The sequence below is a fragment of the Dendrobates tinctorius genome, unplaced genomic scaffold (assembly GCF_039654945.1).
Source record: "Dendrobates tinctorius isolate UK_male_01 unplaced genomic scaffold, ASM3965494v1 ptg000116l, whole genome shotgun sequence".
NCBI classification, from domain to species: Eukaryota; Metazoa; Chordata; class Amphibia; order Anura; family Dendrobatidae; genus Dendrobates; species Dendrobates tinctorius.
The window spans coordinates 9,178,039-9,199,190 of NW_027361784.1; the positions used below are offsets into that span (position 1 = coordinate 9,178,039).

Genomic DNA, 21,152 nt, shown 5'->3' on the forward strand with positions numbered 1-21,152 from the left:
AAGACGAAGAATTGAGAATTTAACAAACCCAATCTGCTGCTTCTCTACTACGGCCGTATATCGCCGGGAAACCTCAAAAAGACTGCAGCAAATCTGACTAATCGTGATGGTGTAATTAAAGGGCAGGACATCCAGCAGCCAGATGTGGCGTGGACACCTCCGCGATGCCCGGGACGCTCACATCTGGACGCTGGGTACACGTGAGCATTAGATGTACAGCTGATGGCCAGAGACATCAAAAATCCAACCACTGACTGATTCCTCCAACAGAACTTTCCATCACCGGGTGTGCCCTCCTCTTCTCCTCGGTGTGAAAGGATTATGGAAGAGATGGAAGTGGAATCAGCTGCTACAATGACAGAATTTGGACTTAAGTGGGTTGTTCAGTGTTCTATTTCCCGGAGCGCCGCTCTTCTCAGCCTCACACCTTTTCAGAGGAAAAAGCCGAAATCCCGATCTAAAGTTTGGAGCAACCGCACAACTGTCCGAAACGCTGCGCTTGCCCAGGTCGGGTTTACCTCTGCGGCATCGGAGCTGCGCAGAGACACTGAAGCTCGGCAGATCATTAGGTCTCACCAGATTCAGAGCAGCGCTTACAAGCGGTATAGATTAGCTTGTAATGAACCTCCATGTCTATGAGACTACCAAGCACAGACTGTGGCAGTGGCCGAAAGTCCAGGCAATGGTCTATACACTATAGAATGCTGAAAATCCCTCCATTCTTCAGAACAGAGGGATGTTTAACAAGTAACGTGCCAATAAGCCGGATTAACAACGGTATGATCAGTGGGAGTCCAACGGCATAGACACAAACAGTTCCTAAAAGTGGCGCCAGTGCCCAGTCTGCAGAGGTAACCGTGTAAGTCCATCTATTACATTATTACCACCATTATTTGTGGTTTATATCAATTTACCAGAAATGTTTTTTGGCAAAAAAAAAAAAAATAAATATTCTAAACATGGCCAATAAACCACCAATTGTTCTATCTCCCCCCTATGTTATGCAACTGAGTGCAGTTTATGGTCCTCAGTTATCAGCGGTGCCAGACAGGGACGGAGCTGTAAGGCGGCGAGATCTTACCTGATGCTTATACACTGATGAATGCGGCAGAAGGTCTCGAATATAAAAAGGCGGGCGTTTTCAATGAAATCTTCCAGACATGCCACAAGGAAGAAGTCGTTCACCAGCACCTAGGAAATAGACAGCTAAGGGTTAGCAAGAAAAAAAAACAAACAAATGGAGTGATCTGCCCGATGGATCGGCCTGGGGTAGATGGTGACTCCAGCCTGGGCAAGTGGAGAGAGATTGCAAAAAAGCAATGCTACAGTTAGCCGCATGGGCGACATGTTGTGGAATTGCAACATTCCTATGAAGCCTTATCCATGGGGCTCGGCAGCGGGCCGTCGCAGCCACCCACCCTCCTTCCACCGTGCACACATGTAATAGCTTCAGGATTAAATATTCTCAGTGGAAGCGGCGCAATCAGAAGAATCATCCATCATTATTTTCCAAGTGGAGAATGTCTTCCCCATGCTGGTGGGATGCAAGGATGACACAGAAAAACAAGATCAGCTGTGGATCAAGAAACTGCAGCATTTCAGCTTCTCTATGGGGAGTAGGGGTCGGACATGAGTTACAAGGGCACAGACCGGCTGTGACGTGAAGGCCCCTGGGGCCGATCTGCTCCCATACGTGGGTTTATGTGAAGGGTTATACAAACAACCTCCACGTTTGTGACTAAGTCCTTGCAGAGCTCCATGTTTCTAGCCTGATGACTCATGAGTCGCTGCCATTAATGAGTTTGTTACAAGTTCTCCACTTCAATAACTCCCCGGCTAATTACTAGTAGCTGTGGCCTTAGTGTTTGTGATTTACATTGCCTCGTTACACGTACAGGAGCTGAATGCTTCTTCGGCTGACATCAAAGCTACCGGGTAGAGCTGAGCAGGACACCTATGTACAAGTGCGGATCCTGCACATGTCCGCCCGGCCTGTAAATTAGGGACATATGTTTCCAATTACAGCACTGGATTCATGTGTACGGCCTCCTACACATATTGGGTCCGACAGCAGCCGCCCGTCATGTGGTGAATGGGCCAATAATGCTCGGAAACGGCTTGTATGAGAGGTTACGGAGCTCTGCTACCTGCAGAACATGGGACCAACCCTACAGGCAGTGTGGATCGCAGGCCACCGCGCTCACATGCAGGCACCACTGCTGACGCCAATACTTCATTAACATTTTTTCACCCTCTCCCCAATACAAATCCGGCTTATTAGGAAAATGTACAAACTTTCTGCTGTTTGCAATAAAGCCAGGAAACAAGAATATAAATAGCTCAAAAACTAATACAACATGTGGTTTCTCCTAAAGTCACCTCTTCATGACAAACATCTTTAGAATGCTAAAAATCTCCATGGCCCAACAGCCCAGCGCCACCAACTGTATAGTGGCCGCAGCGGGGTACTGCAGATCCACTCCGATTTATTAAAATAGGGGCGGAAGTGCAGTACCGGCCACAGCCACTATGCAGCAGCAACAGATTGCATCAGCTGTCGGTGGCCCTGGGAACAGAAGATCGTCAGGGGTGCCAGGTGTCGCAGCTCCACCGATCGGATATTGATAACCTATCCTAAAGATTGGCCATGAATATAAAAGTAATAGACAACCCCTTAAATAAGGGAATCAATATAAGAGCAGGAAACTGAACAAATAAAAAGACTCATTGACGAGGGAGTGACACTGGCGGTCACCGGCGTTTCCAGAAACGGATTTCCAGCTCACTCCAATAACTAACCTACAGACCTTCCAGTGAGTCTATGGTTTAATATCCAGTCAGTGCCGGCATACCCACTCACCCACCCATCATTTCTGTGGCCACTTACCGATTCACACTCTCTTAACTTCTTCTGAGCCCCATCAAAGTCAAAATTAACATATAAACACTCCACAAATTCAGTGATGGGGTCCTTGTAGGTATAAGATTCCTGTAAGGGTAGGAAAAAGGAAAAAAAAAAAGGGAGAGTGATAACTAAGAGCACAGGCCTCAGACAAAGGGCGGAACAGGCTCACTGCGGCACAGGCTCACTGCGGCAATGGTCGCACCGGTCTGCCACATCAGCCTGATGACATTTTACCAGCAACATCTGCAATGACTAAGTATTCCCACTAGACAGGTCATCCTCCATCTACAGCTTCCATCTACTACTGGCATAATGGTCTCACACCGAGAAGCAGGGAGCATTCAGATTAGAAGAGAAGAGCACGGTTGTCTGGAAATCTTAATTGCCCACTGCTAGCCTTTGTTTTCAGTTTGTATTTGGCAAAGGGGAGAACAGATGAACCATCAAGGTAAGCAACCAGACGAGTTCTCCCATCCCCGGGATCAGCTTGTATATCCCCATCAGTGGCCTGTACAGACAAAATGAAATGCCAGTCCAAAAGCTTACACCCCTTTATTGTCTGGCTGGTGGGGGTCCCAAGTGACTGCGCACAACATATCCAATTCTATAGATACTTTTATGCAGCTGCTCGTGCTGAGCAAACTTACTCGGAAAAAGTGTTATCTGAGCATGCTCGGGGGCTAAACGAGTGTCTTCGGCGTGCTCGAAAATATGTTTGAGTCTATGCTGCTGTTCGAAAGCCGCAACACATGCAGGGATTGTGCAACAGAGACAATCCTTGCATATGTTGCCGCTGTCGAACAACTGCGAGACATGCAGCTGCGGGTATTCAAACATTTTTCGAGCATACCGAAGACATTGTTAGCACACGAGCATGGAGGATAATATCTTATCCGGGCACATTCGCTCATTACTAGTGCTTACTTACCGCAACAAGAACTCATGATTTCAGCTCTTCAAGGGAATCTATGAGAGTCATGCTGCTGGTACCACATTATTGGCAGCCATCTAGGTGTTCTAAAGAGTTTCGGAGAAAATATACTTTGAAAAGCCAGATACTATGTATCTCTGACGATGAGTCCGAGGAGACTTCTTCCTGCTCCCGTATACTGACCGGTATCTCCCTACACAAGCACATAAGGAGAGACCGGTCAGCTTATGGTAAAGGTGCAAGTGCCGTCCTTGGACTAGTCATCTGAGAAGCATAGACCCAAGCTGATTTTTCAAAGTAAGCTTTCTCTGAAATGCTGCGGCATCTCCGAATGAAACCTTCATGGCTGCAATAACGCAGCCGGTGTCTGATCCGTGCTCCTCGTGGTTCAGCCAGCATGGATCTACTGTCCCCTTCCCATTAAACTGCTCTGGAAACGTGAAGGCCGCACTGCAAGCGGTAGTGGCCCTTACCTGCTGGATCACCTTCACCAAATCTTTCAGGACCTGCCGCCTCTTCCTTACGTCTTTGTTGGTGATGACGGCTGTGGTCAAGTATCGGAGAATGTGTGGGCACATGGTCTGGATGGCATTCAGGTATCTAAGGGAGATAAAAAGCACAAAAATAAGAAGTCTGCCATGTTATGCCGGATACAGAACGGAAGCCAACGACGTTTCATCCACTTGGCTGAATGTCACTGGAAAACTATTTGCCATTTACAGGTGGAAGCGGAGAACAAACCCTCGAAATGACGACATCTTGTCTAGAAACAGACATGTGCCCTGTTAGAAAGTAGAATCGACAATTTCACGCGCTACAACACCAAGTGTAACATTTATCCTAAAAATAAAAGCCAAATGTGACCCGATGCATTTCGGTAGCACGTGGACATCTGTAAGAGAAGGTTTTTCTTTTCTCGCTCTAAAAAGAAAAAAAAAAAAAAAAACCTGATGGCGAACAGATGTGAGGAGAAGCGGAGACTCTGAGCACGGCTCACTCTTGATCTGCAGCTGGAATCTCTGCTCAGTGCAAACTCCGTGTAAACATTACTCCTGGTCAGGTAGGACGTCATGTAAATGTCCGGAGTAATGGAATCTACAGAGGTCGGCTCTGCGGTGACAAAGACGCAGCTACAGCACAAAAAAATCTACAACGGAATGGTTATATACAGTGGCTTGCGAAAGTATTCATCCCCCCAATGCAGTTTTTTTTTTTTTTTAAGTTTTGCTACCTCACAACCTCAAATTTCAGTGTTTTGTTTTTTAGGGTTTGCATCAGTTCATGTAAAGAACATGTCTACATCTCAGAACAATTCGTTTTCTTTTTACTGTAAAGAAAACAACAAAGGACAAAATAACTGAAAAATTCTGTGTGCATAACTCCTCACCCCCTAAAGTCAGTACTTTGTAGAGCCTCCTTTGCAGCAATTACAGCTGCAAGTCTCTTTTGGATAAGTCTCTATGAGCTTTCCACATCTTGCCACTGGGATTTTTGCCCAATCCTCAAGGCAAAACTGCTCCAGCCCCTTCAGGTTAGATGTTTCTTCCAGTGAACAGAGATCTTCAAGTCTGATCACAGATTCTCAACTGGATTAAGGTCTGGGCTTTGACTCAGTCACGCCAAAACATTTACACGTTTCCCCACAAACCACTGGAGTGTTGCTTTAGCAGTATGCTTTGGGTCATTGTCTTGTTGGAAGATGAAACTCCGTCCCAGAATATCCCTGTATTTCTCAACATCCAACTTCCCCTCGACTTGGATCATTTTCCCTCTCCCTGCTGCTAAAAAACATTCCCACAACATGATGCTGTCACCACCATGTTTCACTGTGAGGATGGTGTTCTTGGGATGATGCGCTGTGTTGGTTTGGTGCCAGACATGGCATTTACCTTGGCCAAAAAGTTCAATTTTGGTCTCCCTTGACCACAGCACCTTCCTCCATACGTTTGGCGAGTCTCCCACATATCTTTTGGCAAACTCCAAACAAGACCACCTCTATGGAGTGTACGGCTTATCGTGGTCGTGTAGACAGATGTTCCAGTTTCTGCTTGGGAACTCGAGCTTCTTCAGAGTTACCTTTGCTCTCTGAGCAGCCTCTCTGATTAATGCCATGCTTGCCATGGCTGAGGGTTTGGGTGGGCAGCCCTCTGAGAGGGTTTGTTGTGGTACCATGTTCTTTCCAAGTATATATTGACAGACATGTGACACTTAGGAAGTCCACCTGTGTGCAATCTGTCACTAAGCATGTGACTTATGAAGGTGATTGCTTGCACCAGAAATTTTTAGGCGTTTCATAGCAAAAGGGGTGAATACATATGCACATGCCAATATTTAGTTATTTGATCCCATAAATTTAATTTATGTCTAAGTTTTTCTCACCTCACCAATTTAGACTATTTAGTGCTGATGCATATCACACACAAAAAAAAAAAAATTGGATTACAAAAATATGTAAAACATGCAATTTAACAAAATGGGTAAAAAGCCATCGGGGAGCGTGAAATATTTTCGCAAGCCACCGTACAAAAAAAACTTAAAAAAGAGAATCTGTCAGTAGGTTTCTGTTATGCAATACAAGAGTAGCATGATGTAAGGACAGAGACCCTGACTCCAGCGATGTGTCCCTTACTGCGCATTACTGTTTCAATAAAATCAGTGGAGATTATCACTACAGGAATAGGTGTCGCGTGCTATCTAGTCTACCGCCCTGTGTAACCCACGCCCCTACCACTGACTGGCTGCTTCCTGTATACACTGTGCATAGGCAGAAATTTATCAATCAGTGGTGGACATTCGTTTCCCTTTACAAATGGGGACATTGAGAATCTGACAGCGTTCTGATGGGGAGTTAACATTTATAAAGTACACTCCAGTGGTCGTATATGAATGCATTGCAAAATAAAATCTATAAAGGCATAGTCAGACTAAATGGGAAACCCTGAGTGGGAAGAAGCCCGTGTTATGGATGTAGGAGGACACTGCTGGGAAGGGTGTAGAGTCTTATATGCGGGTACATGCCAATTTCATCCAAGCGGTCAGTCCCCTTTTTTTTTTTTTAATAAATCCACATTCCCGATAGGGACAGATTTTACATGTAACTTTGTGGTCACATACAGCCGTCATGAAGTTATTGTGGCACTGCCCCCCACAGAGAACAGAGGGCCGCTTTCCTACACCTCTGAAGACTATGAAGTGTCCGAGAGCAAAAGAGCACGCCTCCCGCGGCAATACCAAAAACAGCCTAGGGTCAAAGGTGGCGCACCTGCGCTGCGGGAAGAGCTGTTCAAATGATGGGGTCTGAAAACCTGTAGCATAAACGCTACTAACCAGCAGAATGAGTAATGGTTTCCTAGAGCGATGCATCCGCACATGGCAGGACAGTGGCTCGAATTCAACCCGACGGCCATGCATGTGGCCGATGAGACAGACAAGATGTGGGAGCGCTGGGATGAAAGCGCAGACTTCCCACATATCAGCGCTTACCATCCTTTATAATCAGTTGCTGTTAATTACCCGTGGCCGTGGACAGGAGGATACGCCGCACATTTGTTAGTAGTTATAGGAGCAGAGCCGGCTTGTGAAACAGCAGATGCGCTTCATTTCGGCCCTTCAGACAGCTGATTTACAGCCGCTCTCCTGGAGCTGAGTAATGGAGGCATTTACTCAGGATATTCTCAGACAGACATCGTGTCCTTTAAGCAATTGAGGGTGGGATAGATGCTCGACTCTTATTTCCTAACCTGTCAGATTTGTTCAGTCATCACAGTCCTCATGAGAGGCGAGGTAAAGAATAGAGAGCGAGTGGCACACAGGGGACGAGCCAAAGGGGCATCAACGGTCTACCAAGTCACACTTTATACCGAGCACGCTCCCGTCTTCCAATATTGGTGGGCAAACTGATCAACTTTCTAATCAGTGGCAGTCTGACGTCTGGGAACTGCACCGATCGGCCCAACGGGGAACTTCTACCCCCATTAGATCGGAGCAGTCGTGAGGATGACTGACCCATAGGAAGTGTATGGAGCGGAGGTCAGGCATGTGTGCACTGTCCTCCATTCTCAGAGTGCTAAAAATGCCCCATGCTACCAATCAGCGCAAGTCACAGCTGTCGGACCCCCCCACCGGTCTGTGTGTTTTCACAGGGTTGTTGGGTTACAAGTTACTATGTGGCTTCTGCTGAAAGAGAACCATTTTCACTGTAAAAAAATATATACAGGGGTTGGGCAAAATAATGGAAACACCTAACGTTTTGGCATCATAATCTTCGAACATGTTATAAACATGCAAACCGTGACATATGGAAATGTTTTGTAGTTGATTATTTGTGATATGTGATATGTGTATGTAAATTAACTGTTTGTTTTGCAGAATTGGAAGAACATTGATGAGAACCTGATACCAATGGCACACCTCTCGGATTTTCAAAGAGGCCAAATTGTTGATGCTCGTATGGCAGGCGCTAGTGTAACAGAAAGTGCCCGAATGCTTGGCGTGTCAAGAGGTATTGTCTCCAAAGTAATGACTGCGTTTGAAAGAGAAGGAAAAACGTCCGCAGCAAAGCACAGGTCCGGCCGGAAGTCGAAGTTGACTGAGAGAGACCGTCGGACTCTAAAGCGAATTGTGAGAGAGGATTGCAAGACCACGGCTCCGAAAATCACTGCTGAGCTCAATGAACACCTACAGAACCCAGTTTCCACGAAAACTGTTAGTCGGGAGCTGCACAAATCTGGATTCCACGGAAGAGCTGCAATTCGAAAACCGCTGCTCTCAATGACAAATGTTTCCAAGCGTTTAGAGTGGTGTAGAAACCTCCAGAATTGGTCCCTCGAGCAGTGGAAACATGTGATATTCTCAGACGAATCATCATTTACTCCATTTCCGACCTCCGGCCGAGTGTACGTTTGGAGACAGCCGAAAGAAGCATTCCATCCAGACTGCCTTCTCCCAACCGTAAAACATGGCGGAGGTTCTGTGATGACCTGGGGTGCTATTTCGTGGAGATCCGCCGGCCAATGATATAACTTCATGGAAGAATTAACACCCGCGATTATTTAGGCATTTTGGGCGACCAAGTGCATCCTATGGTTCAAGCACTGTTCCCGGAGGGGAACGCCATCTTTCAGGATGATAATGCACCAATTCATACAGCTAGAATCGTTAAAGCATGACATGAGGAACATTCTAATGAAGTTGAGCTTCTCATCTGGCCCCCACAATCCCCAGACCTCAACATTATTGAGCATTTATGGTCGATTTTAGAGATTCAAGTTAGACGTCAACTTCCGCCGCCATTGTCGCTCAAAGAACTGGAGGGTGTTTTAACTGAAGAATGGGCTACAATTCCTTTGGAAACAATTCACACCTTGTATGAATCCATACCTCGGAGAATTGAGACTGTAATCGCCGCAAAAGGTGGACCTACACCATATTAACCTAACTTTTGTTGAAGTTTCAAGATGTTTCCATTATTTTGTCCAACCCCTGTATACCGTATATACTCGTGTATAAGCCGAGATTTTCAGCCCTTTTTTTGGCTGAAAGTCCCCCTCTCGGCTCGGCTTATACATGAGTCATATACTGGGGGTGTCAGATCATACTTGCCCCCTCCTGGCGCAGTCTCTGTAGTCACCCCGCTTCTCCAACGGTCTCAGGCTCCCTCCTTCAAGCGGTCACATGGTACGGCTCATTAAAGTCATGAATATGCGCATATTCATGACTTTAATGAGCCGTACCACATGACCGCTAAAGGAAGAAATAGCTGCCGGAGAACGTGGGAGAAACGGGGCTGCAGAGACCGCGTGAGGAGGGGGTAAGTATATGCAATATTCACCTGTCCCCCGGTCCACCGCTGCGGCCGCTCTGTCCTCCGCATCCTCTGGCTATGATGGTCAGAGGGCGCGATGGACCAGGGACAGGTGAATATCACCAGTGCCAGGGTCCTGAGCCAGCGGTGACACCAGCACCTGTCCCCCATAGCGCGCCGTTGTCCCCGCCTGCTCAGGACACCGTCACCTGGCCCCCAGCAACGAGAGGGTAGTATGTCATTTTTTTTTATTTGAAGCAGTATATGGGGGCAAAATCTATGGAGCATCTTATGGGGGCATAATCTATGGAGCATCTTATGGAGCAGCATATGGGGCAAATTATTCTATGGAACATCTTATAGGGCCATTATTAACCTGCAGTATATGGGGTGTATTTTGTATGGAGCATCTTATGGGGCCATTATTAACCTTTGTGCGGCATTATATGGAGTGTATTTTGTATGGAGCATTTTATGGGGCTCCTGATTCAATATGGATATTCAAAAACATTTAACCTACTGATATCGCAATTAATTTTACTGGTATCTATTTTTATTTTTTAAATTTACCAGTAGCTGATGCATTTTCCACCCTAGGCTTATACTCATGTCAATAAGTTTTCCCAGTTTTTTGTGGCAAAATTAGGTGGGGGGGGGGGGGGGGGTTGTCGGCTTATATACGGTATATATTTTTTTAAAGGTTTTTTTTCTTTTTATACACAAAATGACAAGCAGACATAACATTGGGGATTTGGGTATGGGGCACTTACTGGGGCTGGTAGAGGAACAGGTCAATTATATTGTCTCGTCCCTTAGGGTGGTTGAAGAAGACGAAAAGCGACCAATGGATGAGCCAGGTCCTGTGCTGGAGAGACTGGAGAGGAGAACTGACGGACTGGAAAAGCAAAAAAAAAAAAAAAAAAAAAGAGCAAAATATTAATTACTTTTGCATTCCTCCATAAGTAGACAGGTCATCATGGTCATCCCTGCGCTGGCCACGACACCCGCACGACACGCTAAGATCTCGACATTAAACATATTTTGGTAGTTCTGGAGGCGAGCGACTTGTAGCATACGACACCCCCAGGAGAGATGAAGCCACGTACATTGTTATCGATGGTTTCCTTCAGCCTGGTCAGGTCTTCCATAGCGGCATCCCAGTTTTGCATCAAGATTTCTGAAGCCAGCTTTCCCCAGAGGGAGCTGAGGGCATTCCTGTCCGTGGAGGGCACCTGCAAGCAGAGGAAAAGCAAAAACATAAGTGTGATCCCGAGACATCACCATCCATACCCTACAGACCTGTGGCGGATGCAGCTTCTAGAGCGTTCAATGTCTGAATATTTTATATACATACATACACACAATATACCAATGGCGCTAGTGAGCAGGGTTGATTCAGCAGCGAGTAAGGAACCCCCACACCACATGGGGTGAAAATAAACATTTTAAACAAAATGATACTCGCGCTATGAATCAATGGAGAATGAAAAAAAAATAAATTATATATATATATACATACACACACACATACATATACCTGTAGGATCAAGGCAATAAACTCATAAGCATTAGATGTTAGAGGGTACTGAGTATTGATGGATCAAACTACAAAAAGACAAAACAAAGCATAAGTTTTAAATCTGAAAATGCAAAGTCATAAAAAAAAAAAAAAAATGAAGTGTCCGGGTTAGACTCTAGTGACTAAGAGCATGGTCGGTATTGCGTGCTAATAGTTAATTAAAAACACCTACCATATAACTATACAAACATAAATAAAAACAGAAACAAACACACTGGGGGAACCATAAAGTGCTATATATGTACCTTGCACATACCCCCACTGTGACTATTACCTCTGAATAGGAGTGCAGTGGGAAACGCCAGATGGTTCACTAATGTGAACAGACTTAAACAGGGCTGTGGAGTCGGTAAACCACAGTTGCGACTCCGACTCCTGGATTTTATCAGGCTCCGACTCCTTCATAAATGGCCAATTCATAACAACAAATTTACTGTTGTAAAATATTAAACATCGTGCTTATTCAGTTTCTCACCATCATATAAGTAATCAGACCACTTAGAGCAAAAACTACATTTATTAGAATACAATTAGAATATAGCAAATAACTTTTATAAACTTTTCTAAACTGTAAGTAAATATGCAATAAACACTTTTATGCAGTTAATAAGAAATCTATAAATTTGCCCTCAGAAAAAGTATTGCCTCTGTCAGATCCTCCTTCATGGATGCCCTCAAATCTGATCTAATTATTTTGAGAGCAGAGAACAACCTCTCTACACTAACTTGTGTTGGTGGCAAAGCAGTAACCACTCGGGCAACATCTCTGACAATGTCAGGATACAGAGGAATCGCTTGTTGCACTGTTATTTTTGATGAACGGTCAAATTTCTCAATTTCTTTTAGTGCACATGAGAAATTCTGCTGAAATGTACTGGCTGTGTTCCTTCATGGGGATGACTCTTCTTCTATGCGGGAACGCTTTGCACGGTCCTTGTGATCCAAAAATTAAATTCTTCATCAGTTGATGATGAGGGTGAAGATGTGGCAGGACGACCAAATTCTTCTTGTTCCTCCTGACTGTTCTGCAACCCTTTCATCCTTACTGCTATTTCAAACAGAGCTTCTTTTCCTTTACTTAGCTGTTGATCATCTAGAAGAATCCGATGCATTGGGTCTACATAAACAGCTGCCAAAAGAATGTTAGTTTGTAATAGTAGCTCCTCTCTCCATTTCATTGATGTAGCAATGCCACTAGCAATTAACCCTCCTCTTTGGGACAGGCGAAACATCAGGTTCTTCCACTCCTTTAAGAAAATACCTGGAGTTAAGTCCTCTGCTTGTAATTTTTTAGTCACTGTAAATGGGTGCTCTAGCAATTTTTCCAGCTCAGTCATCTGATTCCACTGACTTTCATTTAGCGTCAGTTGAGGGTTAGCCATGTCTACAAGAAAGATTTTCAGTTCAACCAAGCGCTGAATCATTAAGTACTGCCCCATCGTGTGGCTTGATCAATAATTGCCCCTTTTCCAGCACGACTCTTCAAAATTGAGTCAACTTTAGGGGTTCTGGCAACAGTAGCCAATTTTCTCACCTTGCCAATCAGTGCAGCAGCATGTCCTTCTTGCAGACTGTCTCTTATAGCCAGCTGTAGCGTATGCACAACACAGCGCATGTGATGAATGAAAGAACATATTGACACAGTTTCAACAAGATCATCTAAACTATCATGTTGCTGTTCATCTGAAGCAACTTCAGTTTGCTCCTCAGTTACAATACTGTGTTCCTCTATTTCAAACATTTCTGTGTCTGTGGACCCGGAATGTTCTTCTAGCTGCTGGTCACCATCATTACTCTCATTCATTAGCTTAATAGTACTTATCATATTTGAAGCATTGTCAGTTACGACAGAAAGAACTTGCTCTTTTTTAAGTTCATAGTCTTGCAGAACCTTTTCCACCAAGACCTGGAGAAACTCACTGGTGTGATGAACTTTGGTGTCTTTTACTGCCAATGTCTTGGTAACTATTTCATTTTTGTCACAAACAAATCGGACATTGATGGCAAAATAGTTCACTCTGTGACGTGTGCAGGCATCCATTTTAAGAAACAGAAAGCGTCCCTTGAGAGTTTTTTTAAGTTCTTCCTTTTGTTTAAAAGCTTCTTCGATTACTAATTTTCTAATACTCTCTCTCTCCAGAGAAACACCAAGGGCCATTTCCCCATTCAGACACACAAAAGCTGGTCGTGAAAATAATGAAATAGGCACACTATCCTTTACAACAAGCTCTATGATCTGTTTTTTAAATGTATCTACTGTCATTGTCACAGTAACTTTGTCACTGACAAAATATCTTGCAACTGATGGCTGCAAAGTTCTCTGCTCCTTTGTTTGGCTGGAAGAGCTGGGCACTGGTTCATTGGTTTGGATGCAGTCTCTCTCATCCACTGCTTTCAGTACTTCTGGATGAAAGCGCTGTAAATGTCTCTTTAGATTAGAAGCTCTGGTAGGAGCATTTTTATCTTTGCCTGAATATGCACTCATCTTGGCTTCACAGCATTTGTTTTCGTCTGGATCATTTGTCATACACTGACAGACATAATGTTTTCTATCTTGAGTGATGGTGAAATGTTCAAATACAGCTGATTTAATGTGATGCTTCTTTGACATTCTCAGGTTTTTAATTCTGCATTCACAATCCAAATGACAATTGTTTTTCCTAAAAACAATTGTACAAAATTATTGCCAGGTCGTACAACTGATATAGTGGTCAGTAATACTGTTATTATTCCTCATGTACTCACAGTTAACTGATGCAAAGTTTGTTGAAAGGATAATACTTCTTACAGTCTTCCTCTTCTGAGTAGCAGGCAGCTGTGAGATGCTTGGAAGACGCACACCTAGTATGATCTAGTCTAGAGGAGGAGCTTTACTACTAAGAATTTGCAACACATTTTCACTTTCAGTTTCATACATTGTAAGTAGGGGGGTTGGGGCAGCATGAGGTTAACCAAGTATAAGATTAGATAAGGGCAGTGGAGAACAGTGACACACAAGAAGTAAGAAATGTCTCTATCTCCAGCAGAACTGCTTATCACTGTTGTTCATAGTTTGATAGAACATATATATATTTGAGTAACATTTATAAAATTCATATGAAAGTTCAATTATGAAATATTAATACATTTTTTTTTTAAAGCTGGTGTCGGAGTCGGTACATTTCTACCGACTCCAACCAAAACTAACTCCGACTCCACAGCCCTGCTTTTAAACAGTAGATTAACCGCTGTGAGCGGACTTTTGCTTTTGAGCGGTAGAAGCCAGCGGCATATACTTGCTAATCGTTTAGGAAGTCTCTCAATCAGTAGAAAAAAAAATAAAAAATAAAACAAAACACCGAGCTCTGTTCCGGCCGGTAACAGGCTCCAGGTGCTGGCAAACGTCCGCTAATTCTCCGATGGTGATATATCCCGCGTGATTGGCGTGAGAGCAGGGAAAAGAGCATAAAGGATTGCTCACCAAAGTAGACGCAGTCCAACGGCGGTCAGCATACCAGCCGCATTATAGATTGTAGACACCCGTGGTCAGCGTGGTGTGAATCTGGCAGGATCTGCGATGATAATCCAGATCACGAGAGGCGCGCAATCACGTAATGAGGAAGGAATCCGTGCTATTCCGAAACTAGTTGACGAAGGAGTTCTTCCGAAACGCGCGTCGGGGCGCGTTACTGTGGCAATCCGCCTCTACCACTGCTCTTCATCCACCGGGTAATATATTATGCTTTACCTAGCTTTATGCCCTTTTCATCACTGAGCGCTGGACATTTTGTTTAGTCCACCATACCATACATCTAGTCTGGTGTTGACTTAGACCTAGTTCTATACTGGCCCATGTTCATTACATAGCGCTACATGACAATTTAATCTACCACATGTGTTACCATATTAGGTTATGTACTCTATTATTAAGCGCTTTACTCATTGCACGGCTTAACATAGCATTCTCTTTGTACTGGTTCATGTTTTATATTTAGCGCTACATGGTGGTTTATTATATTATATTGGGTTTATTGCCTTTTGTGTTATAGAAGTGCCGGACAATTCACTTATTGCATATATGGTGCGCTAGAGACACATATATATATTTCTTTCACACAATCGCTTATTAGATTGTAGATTGTATTTTTTTGTCTCTGTGCTGGCCCATGTCTACTATATAGCGCTATATGGCAGTCTAATCCACCACATGGGTTTTATGTTAATATTTGAGGATTTGATACTCAGCCTTTTGTATATATGCTATGGATGGTATTTTTGCACTAGTTCATGTTTATTTTTATAGCGCTTTGTGGTAATCCAATCTATTACATTAAGCTACATACCTTGTGGTTGATTCTAACATATAGCGCTATATGTCCATTCATTCTAGGCTTCATGTCTTGTTATTGAGCGCTATATAGTTTACATACTGGTATTGCATATTTGTGAACAAATTTTGTTTACCCAACTATTTCAGCAGTTTATTACATTATATATTTCTCACATTTTTTATATTATTGTCCTTTACACATATTTAAAGCATATATATCACCACAATTGTCACATAGTGTTTCAAACTTGACATTTTTTCATTGTGCATTTTTTCACAAAAATTCTTTGTTTTTTCACTCTTTTTATTTTTATTTATTTTTATACACGTATCCTGAGATATATATATATATATATATATATATATATATATATATATATACGTATTTTTTCTGCTGTTACATTGGGGACTACTACATAATTCTGTTCCTTACTATATAAAAAACATTTTCTTTTGCAGTGGTAAAAATATTAAAGTATGTTATTACCAATATATTGAGGTGTTTTTTGTGCCACATTTTACAATTATTTTACTTGTCTTTTACATTGTTGTTGTATATTGTGGTAGAATTTATAATAATAAACATTATTCTCTTTACATATTCCTTGGATTTTCTTTATTCACATTTACACAATTATTTATTTGTGGTTCGTGTACATCACATGGTAGGTTCTTTTTTTCATTGATACCGGATGGTCTGCCATCCAATTTTAAAGGAACACATTGCTATCTTATTATAGATTTTTTTATATTTTCGATTTATATTATATATTGCTGGTGTGTTCCTTTACGTTTCTTCTCTCCTATTCAGAGGTAATAGTCACAGTGGGGGTATGTGCAAGGTACATATATAGCACTTTATGGTTCCCCCAGTGTGTTTGTTTCTGTTTTTATTTATGTTTGTATAGTAGTTATATGGTAGGTGTTTTTAATTAACTATTAGAACGCAATACCGACCATGCTCTTAGTCACTAGAGTCTAACCCGGACACTTCACATTTTTTTTTTTTGTTATGACCTTGCATTTTCAGATTTAAAACTTATGCTTTGTTTTGTCTTTTTGTAGTTTGATCCATCAATACTCAGTACCCTCTAACATCTAATGCTTATGAGTTTATTGCCTTGATCCTACAGGTAAAAATACCTGTATATATATACCTGTGTGTATATATATATATATATATATATATATATATATATATATATATATATTTTTTTTTTTTTTAATTCTCCATTGATTCATAGCGCGAGTATCATTTTATAATATTTTTTTTTTTTTTTCTCCTTTTTCAGGAGTTCTGAGATCATCGGTCTGGGCTCACACATTACATTTTGTTTAACTGCATAAAATAGTGCATACATTTACTACTCAGAAGTAGCGGCATTGCGTTTTCTTCAAAGTGCCAGTGCTGAGAAATGGGGCACAGGCAGATGAGCCAAGGAGTGCAATGGGGGCGTGTCAATCTACCACAAGTGTATAACCACGCCCCCAGTGCACTTCTATGCTCCGTTTCTCAGCACTTTACATGGGTAGTTATATGGTAGGTGTTTTTAATTAACTATTAGAACGCAATACCGACCATGCTCTTAGTCACTAGAGTCTAACCCGGACACTTCACATTTTTTTTTTTTTTTTTTGTTATGACCTTGCATTTTCAGATTTAAAACTTATGCTTTGTTTTGTCTTTTTGTAGTTTGATCCATCAATACTCAGTACCCTCTAACATCTAATGCTTATGAGTTTATTGCCTTGATCCTACAGGTAAAAATACCTGTATATATATACCTGTGTGTGTATATATATATATATATATATATATATATATATATATATATATATATATATATATATATATATATATATATATTTTTTTTTTTTTTTAATTCTCCATTGATTCATAGCGCGAGTATCATTTTATAATATTTTTTTTTTTTTTTCTCCTTTTTCAGGAGTTCTGAGATCATCGGTCTGGGCTCACACATTACATTTTGTTTAACTGCATAAAATAGTGCATACATTTACTACTCAGAAGTAGCGGCATTGCGTTTTCTTCAAAGTGCCAGTGCTGAGAAATGGGGCACAGGCAGATGAGCCAAGGAGTGCAATGGGGGCGTGTCAATCTACCACAAGTGTATAACCACGCCCCCAGTGCACTTCTATGCTCCGTTTCTCAGCACTTTACATGGGCAGGTTTGCACTCATAAGGATCATTGATCATCTATATACAGACTGGTGGCCCCTTCAGACTGGCCGATTAAAACCTGCATTGGGAAAAGACAATCGAAAACTCGAATATATATATTCCTCAATTCAGAAGTAGCAGAGCTTTGGATGCTGCGTATTTTCGCTGCCTTCTATTGAACGCCGCATGTATTCACTGAACCATACGGATTTGCTGCATTCAATACATTCTATTGATTACATTTCTGTTGTGGAGACTAGCATCTCAGCAAGAGAACTGGACATGTTGTGTCCTGAAAAATGTGCCAGAAGAAGCAGGAGGGCGAAACGCGCGTCAGGGTGCAGGGGTTCAGCAGCAGACAACGGACACTATCTTAGTCTGGACAAGGTAATTATGACTCTTACTTTTGGTTGAATTTTCTTTATCATGTTTATAGTGTTCCTATTGTAGGTGACTTTGATACATATGTAATTGACTTGAGCATCTGCCCTTATATATCGGGGAAACTTGTTTTGATTGGTCTTCCAGAGATACGGATTTAATAGCTAAGGTTCATTTGGGTGTTTGAGTATATTGCTGTTCATAGTGTATTACTGATGATACTTTTTTGAATATATATGTGAAATATGTTGAACGCACTCTTAGATTGGAAACCCAATTTTCATGGTCTGTTGTGTATTTCCCTTTGGGGTATGTTATTGATGAAACATGGATATGTAGCCATTTTTATAAATTTTCTTTTGTTAAATAAAATTACAAGATTTTAATATTGTCGTGGTTCGCTTCTTTTGGGGAAGAAAAACATTTTTTGCCCTTCAGTGTGTGTTTTGGTACTGTAAAATGCAGCTTAAAGCTTGCATTAAAAAATGCTGCAAAAACACAACGTGAGAACTTAGCCTTAATTCACACTTGCAATAGCCATTACATCTGTTATTTTGCCTGCCAACCAGATGACACAATGTATATAATAAGCAAATATATGAAAGCTTAAACTTGCTTAGTGAACTGAGATATCATTAAACCCCGCTATGATTTACGGAGACTGATGTAGGGAGTCCCTGCATTGCGGCCATTAAAAAGCAATCTTATCACAGCCGTCTGGAATCATCCAATCGTGACTCACCCATCGCTAGAAGAACATGCTAAAAAAAAAAAAAAAAATTTGAGGGATTTCCGCAAAGTTACAATAAGAAAGGAAAAAAAAAAATAAAAAATTCCGAGACGTTTCATTGCTAACTGTGTTATGAAACAGAGACCTGTATCCCCCCCCCAACCCCCAAATCAGCGGGCGCTCCCCTCCCACCACCCGCTTCGCTGGATCTTGAGAAGAGGTCTAGTTATTTTATCTAGTGGAGTTCAAGTCTTCAGAAAGCGGAGGGTAACGGCGGGGTCATAGAGCTGTAATTTATACAACTCTGAACTACACTAGGTCATTGAGAGTGTCAAATTCTAATCTCAGCGCGACCGCACAATGGGCCTTTCATGGCTTCTGTTTCTCCAGCCATCACTTTAAATGAATCTTCACCCGGCAAATGGGTCCCAGCGCAGAGAAAGTCAGAGCAGACACTGAAGCTGGGCTAGCCTCCGATTCCCAAGGGAACGCGAGTGTGTAGACTTTCCAAGCACCGCGAATATTATCTGCCGTCCATCAGATTCCTGCCAACGACAGATCATGTCTAAATATCATCTGAGCTAATCCAGGATCTCAGGGTCCTTCTGCCCTATTTTATCTAAAAAGGTAGTTAAGATGGCTGTAAAATATTGAAAAAAAAAAAAAAGTGCAGTTTGAATTGTAGGGACCTTATATTAACCCGCAAATAAGCATTTCGTTTCACCTCCCCTTCATTGTTCCAGAAGTTTTTAATTTTTTTTCTGTGCCCCTCGATTTTAAAGTTATGCCCCCCCCCCCCGGTAACAAAGGTGCAACCTTTACCCTTCTAAAAACTGGGCGTGTCCAAAAGAACTTCTCTGTGGGTGTGTGCATTTCCACATGACACTGGCCAATCAAAACAAAGCCACACCCACAGAAGTTGTGTGATACATGGCCAGTGGGGTGAAGAAAGAATTTGCATCACTATTACCAAGGGGCATAACTTTGGAACAAAGGGTCATAGAGAAAAAGCGAGTCTAGAATCAGTGGAGCAGCGGCAACTGGAGGAAGTACTCTGTATAAACTTAAAAATCCTGTGAAATGTCCTCTATGTAGCACTAGAGCCTGGTTGTGAGGGACATGGAGCCAGACACTCATCTAGAAGTCTGCTGTCACGAAAATGAGAATCTGTAGCAATAACCGGTCAGACAAGACACAGCTATAAGGTCTCTATGGAAAGCGATGCCATTAGAAATAAGATCTCACCAAGGACACTGTTATAATTGATGGCCCATCCCAAGTCTTCATCTTTGACCCCTTATTTTGCTTATGTGTCGGGAGTTGCAATATTGAGCACAGAGCAAATAATGATGGGGCTGTAGTACATTGAATAGCAATTCTTCATGTCTGATCCCTGTAGTTCCAGCGATTACCAAAAAAATGTTTGAGTCCTGTATATTTAATGCGGTACCCTAAATGATGCAAGTCATGTCTACCATCTGAAGCATGGACTGGTATTTTGGGCAACGGCCGGATGCCCGAAGACTCTCTTGCATAGAAGCTTTGCAGATCCAGGCTTGGAGTTGTATTGCCAACAGGCTCACCCGGAACGTCTAAACTTTTTATTTTAGAAGTTGGAACAGTAAGCTGGACATGCTTCATAAGTAGAGACAGACATAGATGTGGCTGTTGAGTTTAGGTTTGGAGACCCGCGGTCGGTGAGGACACAGTGGTCCGTACTCACATCATAAATGTTGGCAATGTGAAACTTGCCTGGCTAGCAGAAGATACAGCAGGTAAATCCCGCTCCTCCACCAAGTCACCTGGGTGCTGCGATGTCCCATCATACACTCCTACAGATGCCACATTGCAGTTGCATTAAATGCTGGGTTAAGTCAAATGTACTGAAAAAAAAAGAAAGCGCCTGTTCCCAGCCACGGTCACTACACCAAGTACGGAGCTGCGATGTTCAGCTCCATTACTTGCTGGTTACATCCATCCTGCGCCGAGGCTTAAAATCAACTGATGGGTCATTATTATCCCAATATTGGGACCGCGACTTAAGTTCAGTCGAGCAGATCCATGCAATGTCTGGTGCTGCACCCTTTGCTGTAAATTTGCCCACACGTCACGCATGTTGCATATGTAATACACCCCATCTGTTGATATATAAACTAACAGCTTGGCAAATAATGTTAAAATCGCGCAATTCTTCACAATGGGGCAACAGATGAGTTAGGAGCTCCGCGGACAGTTGTGTGACACGTCTGGCAGCAGTGTATACAGACCCGGACATCACAGTGACAAACTCCCATACAGGGATCATTAAAAATAGATTAAACCGGTGCAGTGG

The 21,152-nt window shown here is 42.5% G+C and overlaps 1 protein-coding gene across 1 annotated transcript in view; it reads right to left on the reverse strand.

Annotated features, from left to right (window-relative positions):
* EIF3E (eukaryotic translation initiation factor 3 subunit E) overlaps positions 1-21,152 on the reverse strand; it is a 52,864-nt gene that overhangs the window by 12,386 nt on the left and 19,326 nt on the right. The window contains exons 6-10 of the mRNA XM_073590183.1: positions 10,746-10,871; positions 10,410-10,534; positions 4,310-4,436; positions 2,888-2,989; positions 1,082-1,191 (exon numbers count right to left, since the gene is read on the reverse strand). Coding sequence (XP_073446284.1) covers positions 1,082-1,191; positions 2,888-2,989; positions 4,310-4,436; positions 10,410-10,534; positions 10,746-10,871 — 590 coding nt within the window. The remainder of the gene's footprint in view (positions 1-1,081; positions 1,192-2,887; positions 2,990-4,309; positions 4,437-10,409; positions 10,535-10,745; positions 10,872-21,152) is intronic.